Genomic DNA, 23,326 nt, shown 5'->3' on the forward strand with positions numbered 1-23,326 from the left:
AAACAGTGTAGTAAAGAAAGTTGTAATTTTATTCGTAACACATGCACAAACCACTCTGCTGTTTCTTTTTTTTATATCTGCTGGTACGAACCACTGTTATTCAGAAAAACGTTGGCATGCGAGGTCAATTAACACATGGGAAATAACAAGTAAATTGGCACACGTCGCCTCAAAGGTTGCCAAACCCTGGCTTACAAAATCCAAAATCACTTGCGTTGTGCGTATATGCGTGATTGCTATAACAAGTGTTTTGGTTTAATCGCAGTATCAAAAAATTAAATCCTCTATAACTGGGGTGTGCAACCTACAGCCCGCAGAGACGCTTGGATTTTATAAGCACTGGCAAACGAGTCCAGTTATTATATATTTTGAGCAGATTAATGCACCCGGTGCTATTTTTCTGCGACCTGACAGTTATACGGGTAAAATCAAATGCGAATTTTAGTTGTTAACTGAATATAGCCTTATATTTGATATGCAGCAAAGTATAACCACCTTGTGTTTTTTAAAGGTGCAGCCTGCAATCTAATTATGGTAATTGTATTTGGCCCACAGTGACAAAGGTTGCACATCCCTGCTCTAAAACATGCCTTGTGCTTATAAACCGCAGTGAGGTTTATGGCTTACATTTTGACTGATTAACGTAAATGACTTTCAATCTAGGTTTCAAATTGTTCTGAAACAGGGAGGAATTTATCTCGATTCTGACGTCATTGTTGTTGCGTCATTGGATCCACTCCGTCAATACCCATTCACAATGGGATTCGATGGTTTAAACAGCTTAAGTAGGTTTTATGTGCTATTAAAAAAACACTGAACAGCTAAATTGCTAAATTGGATTCACATTTTAATCTTTACAAAATATGAAAATTTTGATCCATTTTTTAAATAAGTTGATTGTTAGCAATTTCGATGCACCAAACCGAAAATTTACTTTGCAGCAAACGGAGCATTTTTAACCAAACCAAATGCTGCTTTCTTACAGGAGATTTTAAACGGATACACATCACCTTCTGGGGTAAGTATTTAATTAGGAAATAACAACTATTTTCAGAAAAGGGTATAAAATGAATGTTTTTTAGTTTACCGAGCCTGTACACTACTACGCATGCATAAGGCCAAGAGATTTGGCTTTAAGGCGCAAAGATCTTCCAATCCACATTGAGGAAACTTCAATGCAACGACCGAACTTGTGGATTGAACACGCATCTGTTGCAGAATCCAGTTATGATTTGAGTAACAACTACATGATTCATATGCATCCGAAGGATACAGTAAAACATTTTTCTAGGGTAATAAATTCTGTGTCCCCGAGTTTGCCCTTTTTTACATGTTCTTTCACTTAAGTAATTGCGCCTTGTTTTGCAATGATTTTTACTCGTGTTGTCTCCTTTTTGTTTTGTCAAGCGGAATTATTATGTCTCTACCGTTTTTGATAGAGCTATTAACACCATACCTCACGTGAGATTCACTTTCACAAGGGGGCGTAAAGAGCTGAAGTTTATATTCAACGGCTAAAGAGGGGTTGGGTTGGGAAATAAGTATTTAACACAGAGTTGCAAGCGGGCCCGAAATCTGAGCCCGAACCCGGCCCGAACCCGAAAGTATAAGCCCGAAGCCCGGCCCGAACCCGAAACGTTTTTGAGAAGCCCGTTTAGGCCCGAAATTTTGATTGACAGGCCTATCCACGAAAGCCTTGCAACAAAGGATGAGAAAGAAAAAAGATAAAGACAACAAACACAATGAACAATAGTAGACAATGAGGTAAACAATACGTTTTAGAGTAGGGTGGGCATTAGGTCAAAGCCAGAGAATTGTTACTAAAAAGTGGCGGCAACGGAACTTAAAGTAAGGCCCGTTTTGAGCCCGTTTTCTGACAAATACCTAAGCCCGAACCCGGCCCGAACCCGGCCCGAACCCGAACCCGGCCCGAAAAGCCCGGCCCGACTTGCAACTCTGATTTAACATTTTTGCATAAGTAACTAAATTTTTGCCCCGATACCTTACCCCGAGCCTAGTAGCCCTAACCGTGAGCGTTTATAGAGATATTTTTTTCACGGGGTTCAAACCCCGGACACTCCCGGGGACGAATCCCGATCAGGTTTTTTTTATGTCTGTATATGGGTCAGGTGCGCTGGACCATTCGGCCAAATTTTTGGAGATATAACGTTATGTAATAACCTGTCGAAAATTAGACACTTTTGGGTGTCTCGTGAGGTATGGTGTTAGTAGCTCCACCATCTTTTTTAGGACTTTCTTGAGTGGGGAATTGACGAAGTCCGGATACACGATTCAACGTACGGCGCGGCCGCAAGAGCAGCTCTGTTTGGAACTAGGGATCTCGTGTTTCTTCGAGGTGAGGAAGAAATCGCAAAGGACAGAAAACCAAAAAAAACGATAAAGCTTGTTGTACATAATGAAGGTGAAAAACAACACAGGAATTTTGTGAGAACAACCCTCAGGGAGCTTCGAAAAGTGTCTAAATACTTCAGGAATCTTACCAAAACAGATTGATTGAACTGAATATGTTTTTAAACTTGCAATACATATTTTGTTAAATTTTCTGTTCGACTCGACAATAAACTTGTACAGTAGTGTAGCAAGAACCTTTAACTTCAATGATTTTGTTGTGAAGAAACTTATCTTAAAGGTCATTTGGAAAGGATGCTTTAACTCAGGGGTCCGCAAATCGTGGGTCGCTACCCAAATTTGGGTCCTTCCAGTCCGGGTCGCGAAATATTTTAAAATTCCCATGAATATAAGCATCGCAGCTGCAGTAGTAATGAAATTCAGTTTTTTTCAACCTCCTCATCATTGTAGCATTGTTATATAAGACTACGTTACTGTTACATACAGTATATATATGTAACAATGTAGTAAGTTCAGCGCACCTGTACAAGCAGTCATGCGCTTTCTGCACTATTTGATATTAAAACCAAATACAGATCAAGACTAGAAGTAGAGGATGATTTTTTGCTTGCTCATAAATAAAACCTCGAATTGATTTGTTGTGTTCTCATAACTTCTCAATACAGTGCCCACAGTTCTCTTTTGTTAGAATAAATACGTTCGTTTTATGTTACCTACTGTTTTATGTGAAAATAACAACTGACAATGGCATTATAGCAGTCTTAGTATTGATGTCTAGTTGCTTAGTATTTTCCACAAACTTACATGCTAACTTTCCACAAACTTACATGCAAACTTACATCTAGTATTTTCCACAAACTTACATGCTAACAAAATACTTGGGTCGCGAGAATTTAGAGCAATTTTTTAGGGTCGCCCAAAAAAGTATTTGCTGACCCCTGCAGTAGGGTATGGTGTTAGATCTACTCAAGTCAGCGAGGGTTGGTGATAGTGTAACGTGAACCGGTGTTCACTTAGTTTAGTTTATTCACTGTGTTCACTTAGTTTGGTATATGCTTATTTATTATTTAATTATTGCACTTGCTTTTCACTGTAACTTGATGTACCTATTAATATATTAGTTGTTTTGTTTCATAATGTTTGTTTGTTTTGTTTAGCCATATTTATTTTCACGTTATTCCTTTCACTTCTTGTTTTTCCACATTCGTTTTCTTGTGTTCCATTTTCACCCCTTTTCACTTTAATATCTTTATTTGTACGTTTACACCGGTAACATTTCGAACGCATCCCCGCTTCAGTGATTTCCCGCGGCGCATTGTGATTGGTCACATTCCTAGAGGCATGTGACGTCGTTTCTCCTTGTGTTTGGTGTGGCAGTTCTCTCCTGGCCCCGGTGAAGTGTGCGCGGTTGTTTTGGTGCTGTTATTGTGTTTTGCTATAGTGCAACGTGGTTATTGCTGTGACGTAACGTGATCGAACACTACCTTTCACCTTTCAACACTGTAAATGATATTGGGTTGTTTTTACCCAAAGTAATTGGGTAGCTTGTTGGGTACCTTCGTTGGTAAACCCAAAATGCTGTTTGGGTTCCTTTAACCCAAATGCTTTGGGTCATCTACACGCAAACTTATTGGGTAATAAACACCTAAAATTATTTGGTAATAAACACCCAAACTTATTGGGTAATAAACACCCAAACTTATAGGGTAAAAAACACCCAAACTTATTGGGTACTAAATACCCAAACATTTAGGTAAAACCTCACTGCACCCAACCACGTAAAAATCCAAGCCTTAAAATGTTCACACATTGATGTCAAAAATACTTTTATTGTCTCATGACAATGCAATGACAAGAATGAAGTTGCCTAAACCAAAGTAACCCAGACTGGCAAGAAACACGTTTTTATACAAACAATACAGTATATACACAATCATGCACCGTATTAATAATGTGCAGCAAATAAGAATACTTGATTCAGGTATTCAATTTGATTCAGGTATTCAAATGTAAATGAGTGAATGTCAAAATTCCAACTTCATTGCCAGCTCTTTAACAGAGTCAACAATCGGTGGCTTTTTTATCTCAAGCCAAAAATATTGAACAAACTGCAGGGCCTTGCGCACATGGGGGCAGTATTCATAGTTAATTGCATAATAATAAGACAGAAGGGCAACAACACCCTGCACAATCGAGTCTACCTGCATTACAATGTTCTTTTCCGACATTAGGCAGATTTTTTGAATTTTTACAAGTGTCCCAAATAAAATAAGAACTGGTTGGTGGCGGTCTGGTAATTCATTTTTTACGTCCTCATAGGTTGTATAGGTCTGCAAGTACAAAGAGTTATGTAGATGCATCAAAGACACTATGTTAGAATATAGTAAGTTCATTAAAAAAATAATTTATTGTCATTTTACCGGATAAAGGTCCAGAAGATATCTCTCCAAGCCAAAGTGTTTCTTTGTCTTATTTGGCAAAAGGTTAGTTAAAAGCCACAACCCAATAACAAGTTTCCAGTCTGTTGGCAAAAATAACGAATATATATTATTTTTAGATCACATTTACATATGTCTAAAAATATGGTAGACTTACCCTGGTTGGTGTTGTCTTCCTCAATAGAAATCTGTTTCAATATTCTTTCAAGTTTGGACCCAGTTTGGACTTTCTGTACATAAGCAATTACTTTGTCAAACAAAATTTCCCCATTTGTCTGCAGTTTGTCCAAGGTTGGATTAATTTGTTGAATTCTGTTCATTTCCCTTAATAGCTGCAAACAAAACAAGCCAACAATAGCACACACATACAACTGAATAGTGGCAAAATTAAACAACTATTTTAACAAACATATAAATTCTGTATTAAGACAAAGCAACCATAGATAAATAAAAAATCTTACTTCATTAAATGTAGATATTGCAGGCCACTCCTTTGTCATTGTCTGTGGTGTAGGTTTGTTATCTGCTATGTACTTTTGTCGGAAGTAAAATGTTTGTGCCATTAACTCTGAAATTTTTTGTTTGTTTCGGAGAATGATTGGTTTCATAAATTCTTGCTTCAGGTTCTGAATAAATGTTATTTTAAAAAGTATTTTCATGAGAAACATGCATGATTATAAAATATGATATTCCACAGTAAAACAGAATTATGTGGTATGGCATGTATTTATTGTAAGTAGCACCTAAAACAAGGCATGATGTTTAACACACCTATGTTACACAAAATAAATATGAATAAATAAAGTGGTTTTGTTCAAACACAAACAAACCATTTGGTGTTGTTCCATTAAAGAATTCTCCTCCATGTGACTTTCAAATGTATTGGAAACCTTTCGGCATTTAGCAACTGATGTATTAGCAAGCCCTGACAAGTTGTTGCTAACTCTTTTGGATGGCGTTTTTTCCTTTTGTGACTTTCTGATTTGTTTTAGTTGCGTATTCAATTTTTGAGTAATTTTGTGCAACCAGAAGATCTGAAGAACAAACTGATTAGTAATATTCTATAGCTTTATTTTACACATACATCAGTAGGTTACAGTTATATCAAATGTGAACAGCTACCTTGGCTTCTTCATCACTTAAACCCAGTGAAGCTTTTCCAAGTGACACTAAAGCTGAAACTGCTGCTCTTCTCAAAAGTCTACCAGGATGGCTGGTTAAAATGAACAAAAGTTTTAACTAAATACAATGTTTCACACTAACAAACAGAATACAGGTACTTTTCATAATTTTTCATTACTCTAATCATCTCAGAGGTTATTTCTCTTTTTCCCTTGTCAGTAAGTGAACCTGTATTTATCAACATTTTTGCATGATAACCAAATTGACAGGATTTTATAGGAAATGATTTTGGAATTGGATGGGTTGCATTTTCAAAACTTGGACCAGCGAGCTCAGACTCATTTCCAATTGACAAACTATCACTACAATCCTCAGATATGACCGTAGGTATACTATTTGGTGTAGATGTTGAAATAAATGAAAAAGAGTCATCAGACGTCACAGGCAGGGTGTCATCCGACTCACAAAACTCATCTTTGCTTGTGTTGAATTCTCTAATGGCACCAAAGAGTTTGAGAGTGTGCCCAAAAGGCACACCTGGCAAAATTTTTGTTAGAGTGTCAAAATTATTGACACATTTTAAAGCCGACGAGTCGATTTTGTTATCTGCAGAAAAAAACTTACAGCTAGAAAAATAACACACTTTTGCATCATCGAAGTTACAACTTGTACATACCACTAAACTCCTTACAAATTTTTTCCAAATCATTCTCTGGGATTTCATGTAAAGTATCTCGAACCAAATTGATGACAATGTCTACAGACGAATTCATTGTTTCTTCAAACACGTTGCTGGATATTATCACACGTGAACTGAACTTAATAAAGTCAACGTTCGACTGACGTTTCGGGCAAATTCCCGCCAATCACTAGATGACGCCAAAAGAGCGCAAAATTTAAAACAAATTGTGAAGCTATCTTTTCACAAGTTAAAACATCGTATTACCATAAAACCTAATTATTATTGTTATGTATTTTTCATCACAAATCACACAAAAAACTAAAAAAATTTTTTTAATCATTATTTTTTTTAAATTACCGCAACAAAAAATCCTGTTATCGGTAATTGCATCCAGAGGACCGTTTTTTTGGTCAAAAATATGAAGTTACGCATTTTAATTACGAACACATACAACATTGCAAACATGCAAATTACCCCATTTTGGGTAAATGTGCAACTCACCCATTCCAACACAGAAGTCTTATAACCTTTTTGGGTAAAATAAGAATTAACCCATTTTACCGTAAAGGGTGATTCTCATGTTTTGGGTAAAAATGTTACCAACCCAAAATGCTTCATGGGTATATATCATGAATTGGGTGGGAAGATAATCTACCCTAAATAAATTTGGGTATGCTTTTTTATATTTTGGGTAAAATAAGAATTAACCCATTTTACCGTAAAGGGTGATTCTCATGTTTTGGGTAAAAATGTTACCAACCCAAAATGCTTCATGGGTATATATCATGAATTGGGTAGGAAGATAATCTACCCTAAATAAATTTGGGTAAGCGTTTTTGATATTTTGGGTAAAACAAGTTTTATGCCAATGTCGTTTTGGGTTATTATAGCTATTACCCAAAATGTTGCGAGTTTTTTACCCAAAATAATTTACAGTGAAAGGTTTTATTAATTACAATATATATTATTTTTGGCCAGTAGCGAAGTCACCGTTGTAACAATTGGTTTTAGCGATAAGCCGTTAGTGCAGGGTCTTGGACCGTTTTACGAATTAGGGAGGTAGCCTCGAATACAATCGGGATAGTTGGAAAGGTTTAGCGTTAAAGATCTCGCACCCAAACATCTTTCTGTAAATTTCGAGGTTACCAAAATAATTCCGTAACAGTTGGCGAACACGCCAGGACCCTGCTATCGCGAGACGGTGACTTTTCTATAGAGAGAACTCCCATTTTTACACTATTTTTACAAGAACTTTTACAGCATACTGTTGTTTTTATTATTTTAAATGGCTTTTAACTTTTTATTGCCTCCGCCTCGGTATGAGCCGGGAACGGATTTGCAAGATTTTATTAGGGTGTTTGAATCGTACGCCAACAGCATTAAGGCTACTGAAGAGGTAAAACGGCACCTGTTCTTGTCTACTATTGATGACGAGCTCCGCTGGATAATACAAGGCAAGGACCGTTCTGTATACAACCTGGATTACTCAGTCATTGTCGATCGCGCTCTAAAGAACAGTACCGGCGGCGCTTACTTGCATAAACTGCGCCATCGATTGATTACACGTCGGGAGATGCCTCGCGAAACGCCTCGAGAATTTGTGCGTGCAATCAAGGAGCTGGGAGACAAAGCGTACCCCGAGGAAAACGAAGAAGACATCAAGAGAGAAGTAATGTACACTGTGTTGTTGTCTGGACTATTAGATCAAAACCTTGCCGCTAATATTTCGAATAGATTGAACCATAAGCGTGACTTTTGGGCCGCTGCCGAGTTGGTTTTAAACGAACAATTCACGGCCATTGTCGCAACAGTCACTACGTCCGTAGATGACAAACGCGATTTTGACAATACTGTAATTACTACCCTGATTGAGCTGAAGCAGGGTTTACACAAAAACACAGAGCATTTAACAAGCACTGTTGCGAGTTTGCAAGCCCAGTGCGAGAATCTGCAGCAACAGGTTCGGACGCTGGCGTTGGCTCAACGTCGTACCGATGTGCGCCCTTCCCGACCCTTAAATCAGCGAAGGTGTTTCAGCTGTGGAGAGGCCGGTCATCTCCAACACCAGTGTCGACGTGAGCAACCTCTAGACTGACCCCCACAAAATCGATGATGACTACCAAACGACTCCCCGACCCTCCGACCCTCCGACCCTCCGACCCTCCGACCCTCCGACCGTCCGCCGGTAGCAAGTGTTACCGCGATTTGTTGAGATTGTGACCGAAAACGTGCCGGTATGTGCTTTAGTAGACACGGGGGCAACTGTATCTTTGTTATCCGAACACCTGTGGCGAAAACTTTCAAACGTTGGTAATATGAACCTAGAGTCGTGTCCAACCAATTTTGGCCTGGTCGCTGCAAACGGCACGCAGTTGAATTCTCTTGGGATAGCTAAAGTAAACATTAAAGTTGGTGGACTAACTGTGAGCCACCGATTCTATGTATGCAACCACTCCGCGCATGAGTGCATCATAGGCCTAGACTTCTTGAAAAAGTATAACTGCTCTCTTTGCTATAAGACCGCACTGATGACCGCCGGGAAAGCAAGGGTGCCTTTGCTGAACCAGTCCCTTATTCCTGAAGAAAAGGAAGTCTTTCTAGCGGAACTGACCCGAGTCCCTGCATCAACGGAGGTGCAAGTGATGGGAGAGTTTCCCCCCGACCGCAATGACTTCCGAACCTGAGCAAGTTTCCAGCGTCACACACAAAGCAGAGGACGGCCAGGCTGATGAACATTGGCGAAATATAGTCTCCGGGGAGACGCTCGACCAGTGCGCCAAGCTCCTAGGAGGATGCCGCAACGTCACAAGCATAAAGTTGAAGAGATCATCGACGAAATGCGCAAACAAGGTTTAGTCCGTCCGTCAACGTCTCCCTGGTCGAGTTCAATTGTTCTTGTGAAGAAAAAGTCAGGATGGAAAGCACTGGGATGAGGCTTTGTCAGCGGTGGTAGCATCATACAATTCCAGTCGGCATGAAAGCACTGGCTTCGCTCCCCACTACTTGCTTACAGGGTCTCCTTTGCGTCTGCCCGCTGACCTGATACATGCGCCCTCGCCGCACGACCAGCAGTCGCCTTTGGTCCATCTGGAAGGACTCCGAGATCGGCTGGCACTTGCCAGGGAAGTGGCACGCGAGACCCTCCAGTGTCAGCGCAAGTAAATAGAGAAGCAATATAACAATAGTAGAGAAGCAAGGACCTGTCAACTACAAAATTGTTGATCAAACCGGCAAAACCCAAGTAGTGCACTTCAATCGCTTGAAGAAAACATCGGCCAATTTTGATGAGCACAACGATGGAGATGAGATTGTTGCGAAGCGTCGTGAAGAAGATGTAGCTTTACGTGAACAAGCACGTGGTTCCGACAAGCCGTTACCAACTGTTGTTGTCCAGGTGATGGTCCCGAGCACCGAAGACGATTCAGGAAAACGCGGCTCCAAACGACCCCTATGCGACAACGGGTCTGGTTTGTCCGCGGACGTGCAGATTATGAGCGACGTGTTGGAAACTAGACCAGTGGTTCTTAACCGGTGGGAAATTTAATGTTTTCGAAAGGGAAATTATGTAAGCTTGAAAAGAGCAAACTCGCGCTCGAGGGTCGAATCCGGCTTTGAATTAACCATTGAAAGTTACTTTACTAAAAATTTTCTGCAACAACATGTAAGATTAATTTCACCAAGGTTTACAAGACACATACAAATCCAAAGGCCGTTTGTTACATCACAGACAAGACTAAAACCATCAATGACTTTGCTATTGTGCGCGAATAGAAGCCTTTCCTTTGTTAATTGTGATGCAATAAATGAATAATGCAAGCAGAGCAGACTCTTCAATACTCTAAAAAGTTTAATCTTACACAGAAGCACTATTTAAACTAAATGAGATTGCAGTATACCTTTAGGGTCCAGACCAAATCGCTCCACAAAATTATTTTATTTAAAAAATATTTTTTTGTTAACGTAGGGCACAAAACATGATTTTAAAATAACTTCGAGGGGGAAATTCAAAGTTGGTGATTGACGTTAGTGGGAAACCACACCAAAAAAGTTAAGAACCACTGAACTAGACCAAAGAGAATGCGTAAACAGACGGAATTCTACCTGAATTAAAGAAAGCGTCCTCCGGGAGTAGGACTAATGCAGGCGGGGGAGTGTAACGTGAACCGGTGTTCACTTAGTTTGTTTATTCACTGTGTTCATTTAGTTTGGTATACGTTTATTTAATATTTAATTATTGCACTTGAGTTTCACGGTAACTTTATGTATATTTATCAATTACTATACCTGTGTTTCACTGTGTTCTTTCAGTTTGATATACGCTTATTCAATATTCAATTATTGCACTTGCTTTTCACTTATTTACTTACTAATATATTAGTTGTTTTGTTTCATAATGCTTGTTTGTTTTGTTTAGCCATATTTATTTTCACGTTATTCCTTTCACTTCTTGTTTTTCCACATTCGTTTTCTTGTGTTCCATTTTCACCCCTTTTCACTTTAATATCTTTATTTGTACGTTTACACCGGTAACATTTCGAACGCATCCCCGCTTCAGTGATTTCCCGCGGCGCATTGTGATTGGTCACATTCCTAGAGGCATGTGACGTCGTTTCTCCTTGTGTTTGGTGTGGCAGTTCTCTCCTGGCCCCGGTGAAGTGTGCGCGGTTGTTTTGGTGCTGTTGTGCTGTTATTGTGTTTTGCTATAGTGCAACGTGGTTATTGCTGTGACGTAAGGTGATCGAACAGTACCTTTCGAAGGTTTTATTAATTACAATATATATTATTTTTGGCCAGTAGCGAAGTCACCGTTGTAACAATTGGTTTTAGCGATAAGCCATTAGTGCAGGGTCTTGGACCGTTTTACGAATTAGGGAGGTAGCCTCGAGTGTTAGAATACAATCGGGATAGTTGGGAAGGTTTAGCGTTAAAGATCTCGCACCCAAACACCTTTCTGTAAATTTCGAGGTTACCAAAATAATTCAGTAACAATAGCGATGCTTGTTTAACAGTTAAGTATTTAATAAATGAAATATTATAGCTTAAACATAATCTGCTGCTGATTATTATTTTAACTACAGAAGTATTACGCTTTTCATCGTAAAACAGGCTCTTGAGTATGCAGTGCTGGGTTTCAAATATTCTTAGCAAAAGGGAAACTTCGAACTGTTTTGTAGAGAAAGATATGACCTTTGTGTCTTCTTGTGGATTTATCTTTCATTTTCCAACCGTTTACTGACTACCATCTGATTTTTCCTCACTAACATCATCTTAGTTTTTTCTCTATGCGATTTTAATGCTGTTGTATTTCAGACTGTTCGTGATCAGATGTATGCATATTTTGATCTGATGTCGTTGGGAAGGCTCCTTACTTAGCCTGCCAGTTTTCACAAGTCCAGTGTGGATAAAGTGTTACTTATAATGAAAATAGTTTTCGTACAGCATGCAGCATATCCTGACCACATAGTATTTGTTCATAGCGATACACAAGTCACAAATCGGATTTATACACGAAATATTAATTAGATCTGACAAATTCGCAGAAAAAAAAATTTTTTTTTTTTTCTTTCAGAAAGGTAGTTGTGGTCTAAGCTACGAAAAATTGACAGTCAATCGCTAACATTACTAGACCAAAAACATCTCAACCTGTACATGTCAACTCATTCATAGACTTACAGGGGCTGGCCATCTTTTGCAAACCGCGAGTACTTTAATTGTTATCTCAAATTGGTTGTGACTTTGTGTGCCAACATTTTCTTATATTATGGTGGTAAACGTTGTCAGATTGGTTGGTATAGACCGGTGGTTCCCAACCTTTCGTGGACCGTGGCCCCCTAAAAGTAACTTTTGGGCTTCATGGCCCCCCTCAAGTAACCCTACAGGACCTGTGGCCCCCCTAAAAATGTAAATGGCAATCTCGTGTTGAAATTTGGTACTAATTTCGGCTTTAAACAGGTTCAGTAGCTTAAATAAGAATCTGTAATTGTAAAAAACCTCACTATAGAGAAATAGTATGTGAAATAGTCGATTAAATTGGGGAATGATGTTAAAAAGAAAATGGTTTTTAGTGGGTGTTTCTGGTGAATCTACGCCCGTGGCCCCCCGGACCACAGCTCGTGGCCCCCTTGGGGGGCCAAGGGCCCTGGTTGGGAACCAGTGGTATAGACTGACTTTTAAATACTGCTACACCACAACAATCTAAAAGCAAGCAAAATAATAGTTTAACTTGTACCAACTAGTACTTGAATAAGAACCCGCAAATCGTTTGGCGTGTTAACCTTGGCAAGTGTAACAGAATTTGCCGAGTGTCCCCACACAACGTTATCGAAGATAAGTATATTGCCACCACATGTAAACTTATTTTGACGAAAAATATTTAAAATTTTGTATAACTCTGTTTAGGATTGTATTTAGTAAGGTAAATTTTCATCTTCGCTTTCTTTGTACTCATCGTTCGTTGGGTCGGCAAATCCGACGACACTCGTTTTCAGATCGCCGGTTCGTTTTCTTCTCGCCAGCACAGTCTCCTTGGAAACTGTCCTTAGGTCCCATGCAACACCCAGCTTTTCCATGAGCTTAATAAAATATGTGGTGAAGCAAAACATTAAGCCGTACTCGCTGGCTCGGTAGTCTTGCGGGAACACGTGATGGTAGTTATGGAAACCTTCGCCTGTTAAAAAAACAAGTGGTTTACTACTTTGAGTTGAGTTGAGTTTATTTCGCTTGGTGAAAGACAACATAGCAACACAATTGCACCGAAACAATCACCAAGCCGAAATAGCTGCGCAACGTTGAAACGTTATGAAGCGCAAAACAGTGAAGGGCACGTTCGGTGCAGATAATAGCTATGCGCCATTTTAGGTTCCTCACCCGAACTGCGAATTGGAAATTTGCAATATCAATGATTTTGTAATATTTTACTGTAGGTGAATGTCCAGTTTTCAATGACTATAAGTATGCATCGATCAGCATTTTGTAAATTAGTAAATTGTCAATTAAATAGTAATTTTGTAAACTGTGTCAATTAAAACGACAAATTATGAATCGAGATTTGAATGACTATGCTGGTACTCACCCATGGTAAAAAATGAGATGATATTGTTGTTTGTCGGACTTATTTTCGAATCGTAAGGCCGGTAGCCGTAAATATGTGCTACGCTGTTCACCATAAACGTGAAATGAACGGACAGCCAGTGACGAAACATTCCGAAAGTAAACGATAACATAGCTGATTCAGCAAAAAAGTACCACGTGATAAATGGGGCCAATAAGAATGCTAGTACTGGAGCCCCGATGTTGTAATATCTACAAATACAATATGGTGCTAAATGTTATAAGATTGAAAACATAACCAGTAAAAAACATTTACTGAAGCTTTAGTCTACGTCAAACATGGAGCCAATTTTTTTTATCAGGAGTGTTCAATTCAAATATATATACCGTATATGAATCTTTCCACTTCAAACAGGCTGAAATTTGGTTCATACCTGCTAATAATTTAGGATAACAAGGCTTTCTGGTCGCAAGGATAGGTCTCACAGACTCTTATCTGCTGCTCAAGTAACATGATTTAACATCCAGACGGGCGCAACCTTGTGTTACTTCCCAAGCAAACAAATTCACACAAGCACATTCAAACGAGAATTTTTGCTTACTTTTTCTGAAACATTACCACTGGATTTGAGTTTAAATCACTGAGATCCAATTTTCCTCCCTTTTCGATAACCTCTGGCAGTCTGGGCACAAAGATCCAAGCTATGTGGGTGAAGAAGAACCCGCGCTGGGCATTATAGGGATCAGCGTCAGTATCAACGTACTTGTGATGAACACGATGGTCACGAGCCCAGGAGTATATTGATTTCTATAGATTTGATACGTTTGAATGTGTAAGGCTTTTATAACCTTAAAACTTCGTCAGTTTGGTAAACCAGAGTTGCAAGCGGGCCCGAAATCTGAGCCCGAACCCGGCCCGAACCCGAAAGTATAAACCCGAAGCTCGGCCCGAACCCGAAACGTTTTTGAGAAGCCCGTTTAGGCCCGAAATTTTGATTGACAGGCCTATCCACGAAAGCCTTGCAACAAAGTATGCGAAAGAAAAACGAGAAAAGACAACAAACACAATGAACAATAGTAGATAATGGGGTAAACCAGGGATGTGCAACCTGCGGCCCGCGGGCCAAATGCGGCCTTTGATTAAAGGTTGTGCGGCCCGCAGAGACGCTTGGATTTCAAATGTATTGGCAAACGAGTCCAACTATTACATATTTTTAAGCAAATTCAATGCGCCCGGTGCTATTTTTATGCGACTTGGCAGTATGCGGCTGGAATCAAATGCGACTTTTGCGTGGAATTAAGCATGTTTGCAAGCAAAAAAGTGAAATCATCTTGTATTATAAGCAGGTGCGGCCCGCGGTCTAATTTTGACAATTGTATTAGGCCCCACAGTAACAAAGGTTGCACACCCCTGGGGTAATCAGTACGTTTTAGAGTATGGTGGGCATTAGGTCAAAGCCAGAGAATTGTTACTAAAAAGTGGCGGAAACGGAACTTAAAGTAAGGCCCGTTTTGAGCCCGTTTTCTGACAAATACCTAAGCCCGAACCCGGCCCGAACCCGGCCCGAACCCGGCCCGAACCCGGCCCGAACCCGGCCCGAAACCGAACCCGGCCCGTAAAGCCCGGCGCGAAAAGCCCGGCCCGACTTGCAACTCTGTGGTAAACATTGTCTATTATGCACATAAAGAATATATGCTACACAATTGGCCAAATAACACGAAAACTGTTTAAAAGCTAATTTTTGTCTGTAAAACGGCCTCGTTGCAAATTATTTTGAGTTTTGTTTAACTTAAATATTTATGAATTTTTACCAACGAGTTACTCAATAATAAAAAACTGATAGTACACTGTTTCGGTCTAAACCTTCGAAGATAAGCGTCACTAGTTTAAATAGTTTTGCCAAATTTTCCTTTTTCTTTTTCAACTCGACATAGTTCGTTGCAGTAACATGGTTAATATCACCACATAGGCTACATATATGGTTGATCTCGCGAATTGGTAATTTTTCATTGATGTTTACCTGCGTGCCAGCAGTCTGAGCAATTGCCAAGAATATTTGCAAGGGCATGGATGCTTTGTAAGAACGGTGGGACCAGAGACGATGTGCGCCTGCCATTGAACCAAGCTGAACGTATCCGAGAAATATAAAATCTGCGCATAAAGCATTCGTTTAAACAAGCAAAGCCTTATGGTGAAGGCTTATGAAACATGAATAGGAGAGAATAGTAAAGAAATTCAAAATATATGATTGTTCAATTCAAGATGGTATAATGTGAATTCGCCTAGGCGACCTGTATAGGACGTAGAAAGTCGGTGCAAAAACGCAATTGCCCGAAGAGCTCTATGTAGAAGATATTATGCCCGGCAGCAACAACTTATATAATGATAAAACGTGTTTTTAAATTATTGTAATTGGATCTTATTTAACGTTTTTTCAAACAGCGTAATTAAAAATGTAGGCCAACCAATAACACGTATTTTCAGATAGGCTAATGTAAAGTTGTATTAAATCAAATAGGCTAGTTTCATATTAAAAAAAAAAGTTTTCATAAACGCCCTGCTATGTTGGCTGCACTTACTGAAAAGAAGAGTCTTCCAATCACACTGAAACATGTGAAAGAATCCAACCACTCCGATCAAATGCAATGCGACGACCAAATACACCGGAGGCCAATTAACGTATTCATATTGTGTCTCCCTCGTTATATGCTTGTTTTTAGCACCCATATCTTTACCTTTAACCAAGACCTAGTCTATCCTATTTACAAGTGTCTAAACAAACGACATGTTTTTACTTTAGGTAAATCAACAGTAGCCTACATGTCAAGCGAAAGCATAAATTTCGAGCCTTTCTTCCATCAATCATCCAAAGTTCGTTTAGTTCAACTCGTTTCACAGCAACTTTCTGAATACTTTATCTTATAGTTTCACAACTTCAAGGCCACCCAGCTATAGTTTTACTCAAGAAGTATAATATAAATATTAGTGGTTAACTTTCGTAAAGTTTCCTTCAAAACTGGCATTTTTTCGATTTGAGTTCTTGGAAAGTCTGGCTTTTTACTGACAGCACAGCTTGGACACGTATGTTAAGGATTACTGTATGTCTTCCGGTTGCTTCGTAAAACGTGATTGGAAGGTAAACAGTGATTAAAACTCTCACAGCTGGTCTCGACATAATTTGCTGCTGGCAAAATGGTAGGCCCTAAATTAATATAGAGCTCATACTATAGGCAATTTTGCTTCTTTTTATGAAATATGTTGCTCATACTGATCAACCACTGGTTTTAATATCTTTTGGCACATGAAGTTTATCAATTTTCAGTTTTGTTTTGCATATTCGGCCTTTATTGTCATTTGTGAGAATTATATACTTTCTTACAAAGAAAAACATTTCAATTGCATTACCTCAGAGTTGTAATCCTGTTTAAAATAAAATTCGATTTGTTAAAGATGGTGAAAATGCAACAAAAAAGAGTGCAGAGTCAGGCCTCAATCAAGCCCCTTTTATTGAAACTCAAACCTGAAACCTACCCAAAACTCTCCCTCACAACTATGTATTACCTTATCCAATAAAACATACGTCCAGGTGGTAATTTCAATTCGCGTAACTTTATTCTTTGAAAACACAACGCAAATCACAAGCGTCGCCGGTCATGTTTCATGCTCGTTGCGAGTCACCTAACTCAATCACTCACAAACAAGACAGCATTAGTATTATTGATATAGTTGAAAAAACAAGCAAGGTAGAAGAATGTTAATCACAGTATGACTTTATAGTAACCACGACGTCGCTGCCAAAAAATCGTAATTTATCAATGTACCGGCCATCTCTAACCATCTAAACCACTTTTTTAGGCATTGAACATGGTTGATAAAAATAAAATATAATGATCTTCTGGTTGTCAACCCGAGGCAGCACTCATCAAATCCCCAGTTCGACTTCTTCTGGCTAGCACCGTTTCTTTTGAAACTTTTTTGAGGTTGCTGGCAAGACCCAATAAAGACATGAGGTCGATGAAGGCTGTTGTGAGGTTAAAACGAATTCCGAACTCGCTGGTGCGGTAATCGTGAGGAAACACGTGATGGTAGTTGTGGAAACCCTCGCCTGTGAACAAAGAGCCATAAATAAAAACGTTTTTTGTGCATAATACCACAACATTACACTTACCCATAGTGAGAAGGGTAACCCCCAAGTTTTGGGCTGGGTTAATGTTGACGTCATACGGTTTGTTGCCCCACAAATGGGCGGCGCTGTTTACCAGAAACGTAACGTTCAACGAAATCACGTAACGCAGTGACGTCACGAAGTAGGCGTAAATGATACTTTCATTCCACGACCAGCAACATATGGAGATCGGGATCACGTAGCACATTACTAGAGTAGTCCAGCGGTAATATCTGCGAATGAACCAAAATGATCAATGCACATAAAGGGACGGGCCACAAACGGATTTTTTTGTAAAAAAGACCACTTTACGTGGTGTACCAATTGTTATTTGTTAATTAGGCAACTTACTTTTTTGTACCGAAATCTTTTACATTCACATTCATATTTCGCAACATCTCAACGGCAATATTGTTTATGGATTGCATACATTTAGTTATTTGTGTCACAGCGTTACCAAATTATTTTACGATTTTGGAATGGTAGTAGTTTCTGTAAGAACTACTGTAGTAGTTCATATATAGTAAAATAGGATGAAAACATCTAATTCAACTATGGTCTTAAACTTGAAATGGTTACTTTTTCTGAAAAGCGACAACTGGGTCGGCCATCAGATCGCTGACATCAATCTTTGACCCCCTTTCTAAGACATCAGGGTGTTTTTTCATCAAAAGCCAGCCCATGTGACTGAAGAAAAACCCGCGCTTAGCGTTGTGTGGGTCCGCATCCGTTTCAGAATGTCTGTGGTGAGCTCTGTGGTCTCTGGCCCATTGGTAGATGCTGTTCTGTTGATGCAAAATGGCAGTGATATCGGTTTACAGATGTAGCAACGTAACAAAAAACAGGCTTACTACTTGTAAGGTGTAAAGATTTGGTATGACGCATTTTCAAAAACATGTTTTATTTACCAAGTTAGTGACCATCATAATTTGGCATGTTTCACATGGTTGTAAGTCGGGCACGGATTGATTTGGGCCCGACTTCGCACTTGAAATCATATATGCCGTATTTTCACCACGTATCGGGCTTTTTAAAATTTCGGTTCGGGACCCAATTTCAGGCCCGCTTGCAAATATGATTTACCATTGTTAACTAAAGTACTGAACAAACTTAGCCATACTAGCACCCAGTTTGGTGCTAAACAGTAGTTTTTTGCAACAATATTATATACATTTAAATCCCAGACTTGTTCATTTCATTTCTTTACCTGCAAAGCGACAGAATTGCACGCGGCCAGAAAAATCCTCAGAGGTAGTGAAGCTTTAAACGAGCGATGGGACCATAAACGATGTGCTCCAGCGGTAATTCCGAGATGCCCAACCATACCGTATACGATATCTGAAAAAAACAAAACAAATAGTAATAACTCCATCGCCGACTGGTTAGCTACGTTTGAAAAAGACTGACCGAACCCACTACATGCACTAAAAGTGACAAAAGTTTCAAATAGTCCAGTGGCGTTTGTTTTGAGTTCAGTTCAGTTCGCTTGATGAAAGAAAACATGGCGACACAATAGCTCAAAGACAGTGTAGTAGGGGTCGGCAACCCCTGGCACGCGTGCCAAGGTTGCACGCGAGGTGGTTTTTCATGGCACGCCAACCGATTTGCGTGCATATATTGAAGTAAAAAATTTTCCTGTTACACTGGTTGTTTTCAGTTTTTATCATAACATTGTCTTAAAATTCAGCTTTACATGCACAAAACTCTCTGCTTTTTTATTATTATTGATATCTGCGGGACGAACCACTATTATTTAAAAAGAAACTTTGGCACGCAAGTGCATTAGCACATGGAAATAACAAGCAAATTGGCACGCGTCGCCTAAAAGGTTGCCAACCCCTGGTGTAGAGTATACAGATGGACAACGGTCGTCTATGTCCACCATTACATAGGATATAACATTTCGCGTATAGCAGTGTTTCTTAACCTTTTTTGCGCTCGTACCCTTTGAGCTTTAATGAAATTTTCTCGTACCCCCTATTCACAATGGCCGACGGATAAACTCAGTGTATTTATAACTTATGTGTTGAATGCATGCATTAAAATAGTATTGTAAGTTCAACAATATTTACAGCACACCAACAATCATTAAATTGAAATCAACTACATGTAACAAAGTAATTTGTTACACATTCTTCACAAAAAAGATGCTTAAATAATGTATATTTTCACACTGACTGTCGTACCCCCTGCTTTGGTGATTCGTACCCCTAAGGGGTACATGTACCCCTGGTTAAGAACCCCTGGCGTATAGGGATAGGCCGGTTGTCGGCGCCGATATTCGTCATTAAACCCGTTATCAAGATCGATGCTTTTGTCATCCGACAACTGGTAACAACACGTTTGTAACTGGGCTACTACATGCTTGAGTATTGTCCACTTGCTAATCACTTACGTTTAGTTATGTTTTTTTTACACAGGTACTTTCGTTTATACGTCAAGCAAAGCACGAAAATAGCAGATACGTCTACAATAACTCCCAACATGAAAGCCTAAATATGTATGCATTAAAATTTGTTTTTATGTTTAAGCAAGTATTGAAACAAACATAACTTGCTAGATGTTGCCGAATAAACGACACGGTACAAATTTGTGGTGTGCTCTGTCACCCTAAGTTAGCGTTTCAATCAACATTTTTGCTGTTAAAAAGTGTAAAAGCTAGGTTATTTACTTAAAAATATTGGCCTTAACCATCGGTTATCGGCCCATTTTACTACTAATATTTGGTATCGACCTCGAAAACCCGTATCGCTTTATCTCTAATTTTGACAACCGGAAACGCATACAAAATATCAAATATTAAAACTGTACGGTCGTTTAACGGCAACTAATACTTACTAAATGCGGTAGTCTTCCAGTTGCACAAAAATATCACATATGCACCGCAGAGTCCGACAAGATGCATAACTGAAAACTTAAACACATTGTACCAAAGAATTGGTTGCTTTGAACTTTTGGGTTTCGCTGTGGACGACGCATTTCTTTTTAACTCAGTAGGTGGGATCACTGGTTCACACTTTCCCATTGCTAATATCAAATTGAAATCTGAAAAAAATACACTTATTAGTTCAGTTCTGTAAGTTGACTTTCATGATGTGCCAAAGGCCGAAATAAGCAGTTCATATATCGTACAAGCGCCTAAAACTTTGGTGCCCTATACACTGGTGGATCATACCTAGTCGGTAATAAACGTAAACAAGTTTTAATTTGGTTGTTTTGCTACAATTACATTCGTAAAGATAGGAAGCATTACCCTCAAAAACTTGGAGGTCCGTTTAAACGCAGACACACTACTGAAAATATGTTTCTGCATAGTTTCTCGAGGCATTTTAAATGTATCCTACTAATTAATAGATTAGTTCTGCCAATCAAACACACGGCTTAGTACATCATTTGGTTGCCAAAATTGTCAGTTTATCGGACATTTTTGTAGAGTGTAGTACTGGTTAATTGAAACATCACAGAAACAAAGTTCGGAAGTAGGCCCATGATGTACTTCCCGCAATATGAAATGTTTACACAACTACCAAATACAAACCAACTTACATGGAAGTGTCGACTTTTTGCCCAGAAAGCAAGCAGCAGAATTTGAGTCAGTGACAATTTTGCAGTAGCTAAGTAGTTTGCCAGTTGTTAAAATGTCAACCACTAAAGTTTTTGAAACACACATTTTCACAAACAATACACAAGCTGCTCATTTCGCTAAATTGCCTTCTGGCTTTTCTTAACAGACAACTATGCTTCTCACAAAACGTCATCAACTACTTCCGAAAATTATAAGTCATAAGCCTGTTGACACTTTGTGCCGTCAGTCACGAACCCATGCAGCTGTAATTTCGACAGTTTGAGACAAAACACAAAGAACGCGCAGGAAAATGAGCTTGACACAGCACAGAAACACTGAATACCAAAATGGTTTGCTTGAAAAAGTGCGATTCCGCATTTATACATTCTCAGTTTCTGCGGGTAAACAGTTTTAACATGGTATTAAATTTTACGCTTTATCCTATTAAACAAGCTTGTCTCACATTTTTCCAGTGAAAAAATGGTGCGGTGACAAATGACGCCGGACTGGTGCCCTTTGGACCTGCGCCCGTACTGTTGCACAGTAATGCAGTAAAAATGCATTTCGTTTACAGTTAGCAAACGGCAAAATTTGTGCTTTAAAGCCAAAAATGCGCTTTACTTATAAACCACTTATGCAAAAATTCTACTTGTCTACAAGGTCCATTCGATTTTCTATGACCATCTTAATAAGCTGATTGCTTAACCTGCATAAAAACAAGAACAAGTCTACTCCACCAGTTAAAACTTGTTTCAGAAGAAAACTTCACGGCAATAATGGGCATTGTTTCATTTGGTGCTGCTATATGACACAATAAACCCGTCTACATGAGCAAAAGTGCAGATAGCAACCCTTGTTGAAACTTTTGCGGCGAAATGCTTGTGTGAAAAGCAGCAAGCTGTTTTCAATTTTCAGTATAACAAACACTAAATTGATATGCTATATTAGTAACACGACACCCGGCAACACATGGTCTGTACCAGTTCCGCAGCATTTCTAAACATGCTGTTCGTGACGGTCTCGTTTAGTCTGCTTATAAACGATTCGCTGTCGTTTTTAGCTTGAAATGTCAAAACAACGCATGTATTTGGATCGATAAGCGGATGTCATGCCTTTACTCGTGTACGTGTGCTTCTCACTGATTTTAAAAGTTGACAAAGCATAGCCTTATGGCCCAGGTAGACTAATTTTGTATCAAAATATCGAACCCTTTTAGATGTATTACTGAAACAGTGGACAATACAATGCAACTGAAAATATGGTAATGATTTATATCTTGAACCTGATAACCTCATTTCGTTAAACTAACGACGTTTCTTGATAAATTTGGGTATCTCTCCCATTTTCAGCTCTTTAGTCAAACTCAAAACCTATCGTAGCTGGGTCAGATAACTGTAGCCAACACATTTTACCATTCGAAGGCATATAAATCATGATTAAAATGAAAGAGAATCATGCTAAAGCTAAAGCCTACGATGCTGAATAGCTACAATTTCAGTCCATTAAAAACTCATTTTAAAAACGAGCATTGAACTTTATCCCTGTCTACTTGCAGCAACTGCTTTTCGCCTTCGTTCAAATTGTGTTCCAACTTTTTCCGTCAAAATCAATCCATCATGCCATTATCACGCGATGTAAAGCTTATGTGACGTAATATCACCACGCGTTTGTGAACTGAGGCTATTTTACCTCGGCCTGCAGAAACGTATTTTTGCATAGAAACTGAGAAAAGTAATATTCTCAACATAAAATCTAATTTGTAAATCGTAAGCTATATAGTTCCTTTTAACAATCCAACGAAACAAGGCATCGCCTACCTATTTAAAAGAATCTGTTTATTGATTTTCGGGGTTAAATCTTTTTGGTTGTTGTATAATTATATTCTAAAATCACTTTTAGTAGAAAAACTTAGTCAAGAGGTCTCGAGGGCTTT

General features: G+C 39.0%; 5 protein-coding genes across 6 annotated transcripts; 2 read left to right on the forward strand and 3 right to left on the reverse strand.

Annotated features, from left to right (window-relative positions):
- The first annotated feature begins 535 nt into the window (after positions 1–535).
- LOC145233516 (uncharacterized) lies at positions 536–2,608 on the forward strand. 2 transcript variants are annotated; one of them, XM_080098275.1, is made up of 5 exons: positions 536–785; positions 942–1,018; positions 1,083–1,292; positions 2,251–2,356; positions 2,423–2,608. In XM_080098275.1, the coding sequence occupies exons 1-5, from the start codon at positions 758–760 to the stop codon at positions 2,512–2,514; spliced, it is 513 nt and encodes a 170-aa protein (XP_079954401.1). In that variant the 5' UTR covers positions 536–757; the 3' UTR covers positions 2,515–2,608. The 2 variants fall into 2 exon arrangements, with proteins under 2 accessions (XP_079954401.1, XP_079954393.1); XM_080098267.1 differs by having other exon boundaries at positions 2,251–2,608.
- Positions 2,609–4,187: 1,579 nt separating this feature from the next.
- Positions 4,188–6,785, reverse strand: LOC145209240 (uncharacterized). The gene is made up of 8 exons (XM_080079509.1): positions 6,607–6,785; positions 6,089–6,536; positions 5,931–6,021; positions 5,639–5,842; positions 5,270–5,434; positions 4,966–5,140; positions 4,791–4,891; positions 4,188–4,700 (listed from the first exon to the last, which is right to left on the reverse strand). The coding sequence occupies exons 1-8, from the start codon at positions 6,701–6,703 to the stop codon at positions 4,395–4,397; spliced, it is 1,587 nt and encodes a 528-aa protein (XP_079935635.1). The 5' UTR covers positions 6,704–6,785; the 3' UTR covers positions 4,188–4,394.
- A 769-nt stretch (positions 6,786–7,554) lies between these two features.
- On the forward strand, positions 7,555–9,302 carry LOC145209033 (uncharacterized). The gene has a single exon (XM_080079280.1). The coding sequence runs from the start codon at positions 7,898–7,900 to the stop codon at positions 8,705–8,707; it is 810 nt and encodes a 269-aa protein (XP_079935406.1). The 5' UTR covers positions 7,555–7,897; the 3' UTR covers positions 8,708–9,302.
- Positions 9,303–12,008: 2,706 nt separating this feature from the next.
- On the reverse strand, positions 12,009–16,570 carry LOC145209053 (acyl-CoA desaturase 1-like). The gene is made up of 5 exons (XM_080079301.1): positions 16,243–16,570; positions 15,684–15,814; positions 14,265–14,470; positions 13,685–13,914; positions 12,009–13,279 (listed from the first exon to the last, which is right to left on the reverse strand). The coding sequence occupies exons 1-5, from the start codon at positions 16,388–16,390 to the stop codon at positions 13,020–13,022; spliced, it is 975 nt and encodes a 324-aa protein (XP_079935427.1). The 5' UTR covers positions 16,391–16,570; the 3' UTR covers positions 12,009–13,019.
- A 683-nt stretch (positions 16,571–17,253) lies between these two features.
- On the reverse strand, positions 17,254–22,740 carry LOC145208891 (stearoyl-CoA desaturase 5-like). The gene is made up of 6 exons (XM_080079137.1): positions 21,375–22,740; positions 20,667–20,873; positions 19,036–19,166; positions 18,408–18,613; positions 17,832–18,061; positions 17,254–17,768 (listed from the first exon to the last, which is right to left on the reverse strand). Exons 1-6 carry the CDS (start codon positions 21,496–21,498, stop codon positions 17,566–17,568), a joined length of 1,101 nt encoding a protein of 366 aa, XP_079935263.1. The 5' UTR covers positions 21,499–22,740; the 3' UTR covers positions 17,254–17,565.
- Between the last annotated feature and the right edge of the window lie 586 nt (positions 22,741–23,326).

Source organism: Phallusia mammillata, chromosome 1 (assembly GCF_965637545.1).
Source record: "Phallusia mammillata chromosome 1, kaPhaMamm4.hap1.1, whole genome shotgun sequence".
In the NCBI taxonomy this organism is placed as follows: Eukaryota; Metazoa; Chordata; class Ascidiacea; order Phlebobranchia; family Ascidiidae; genus Phallusia; species Phallusia mammillata.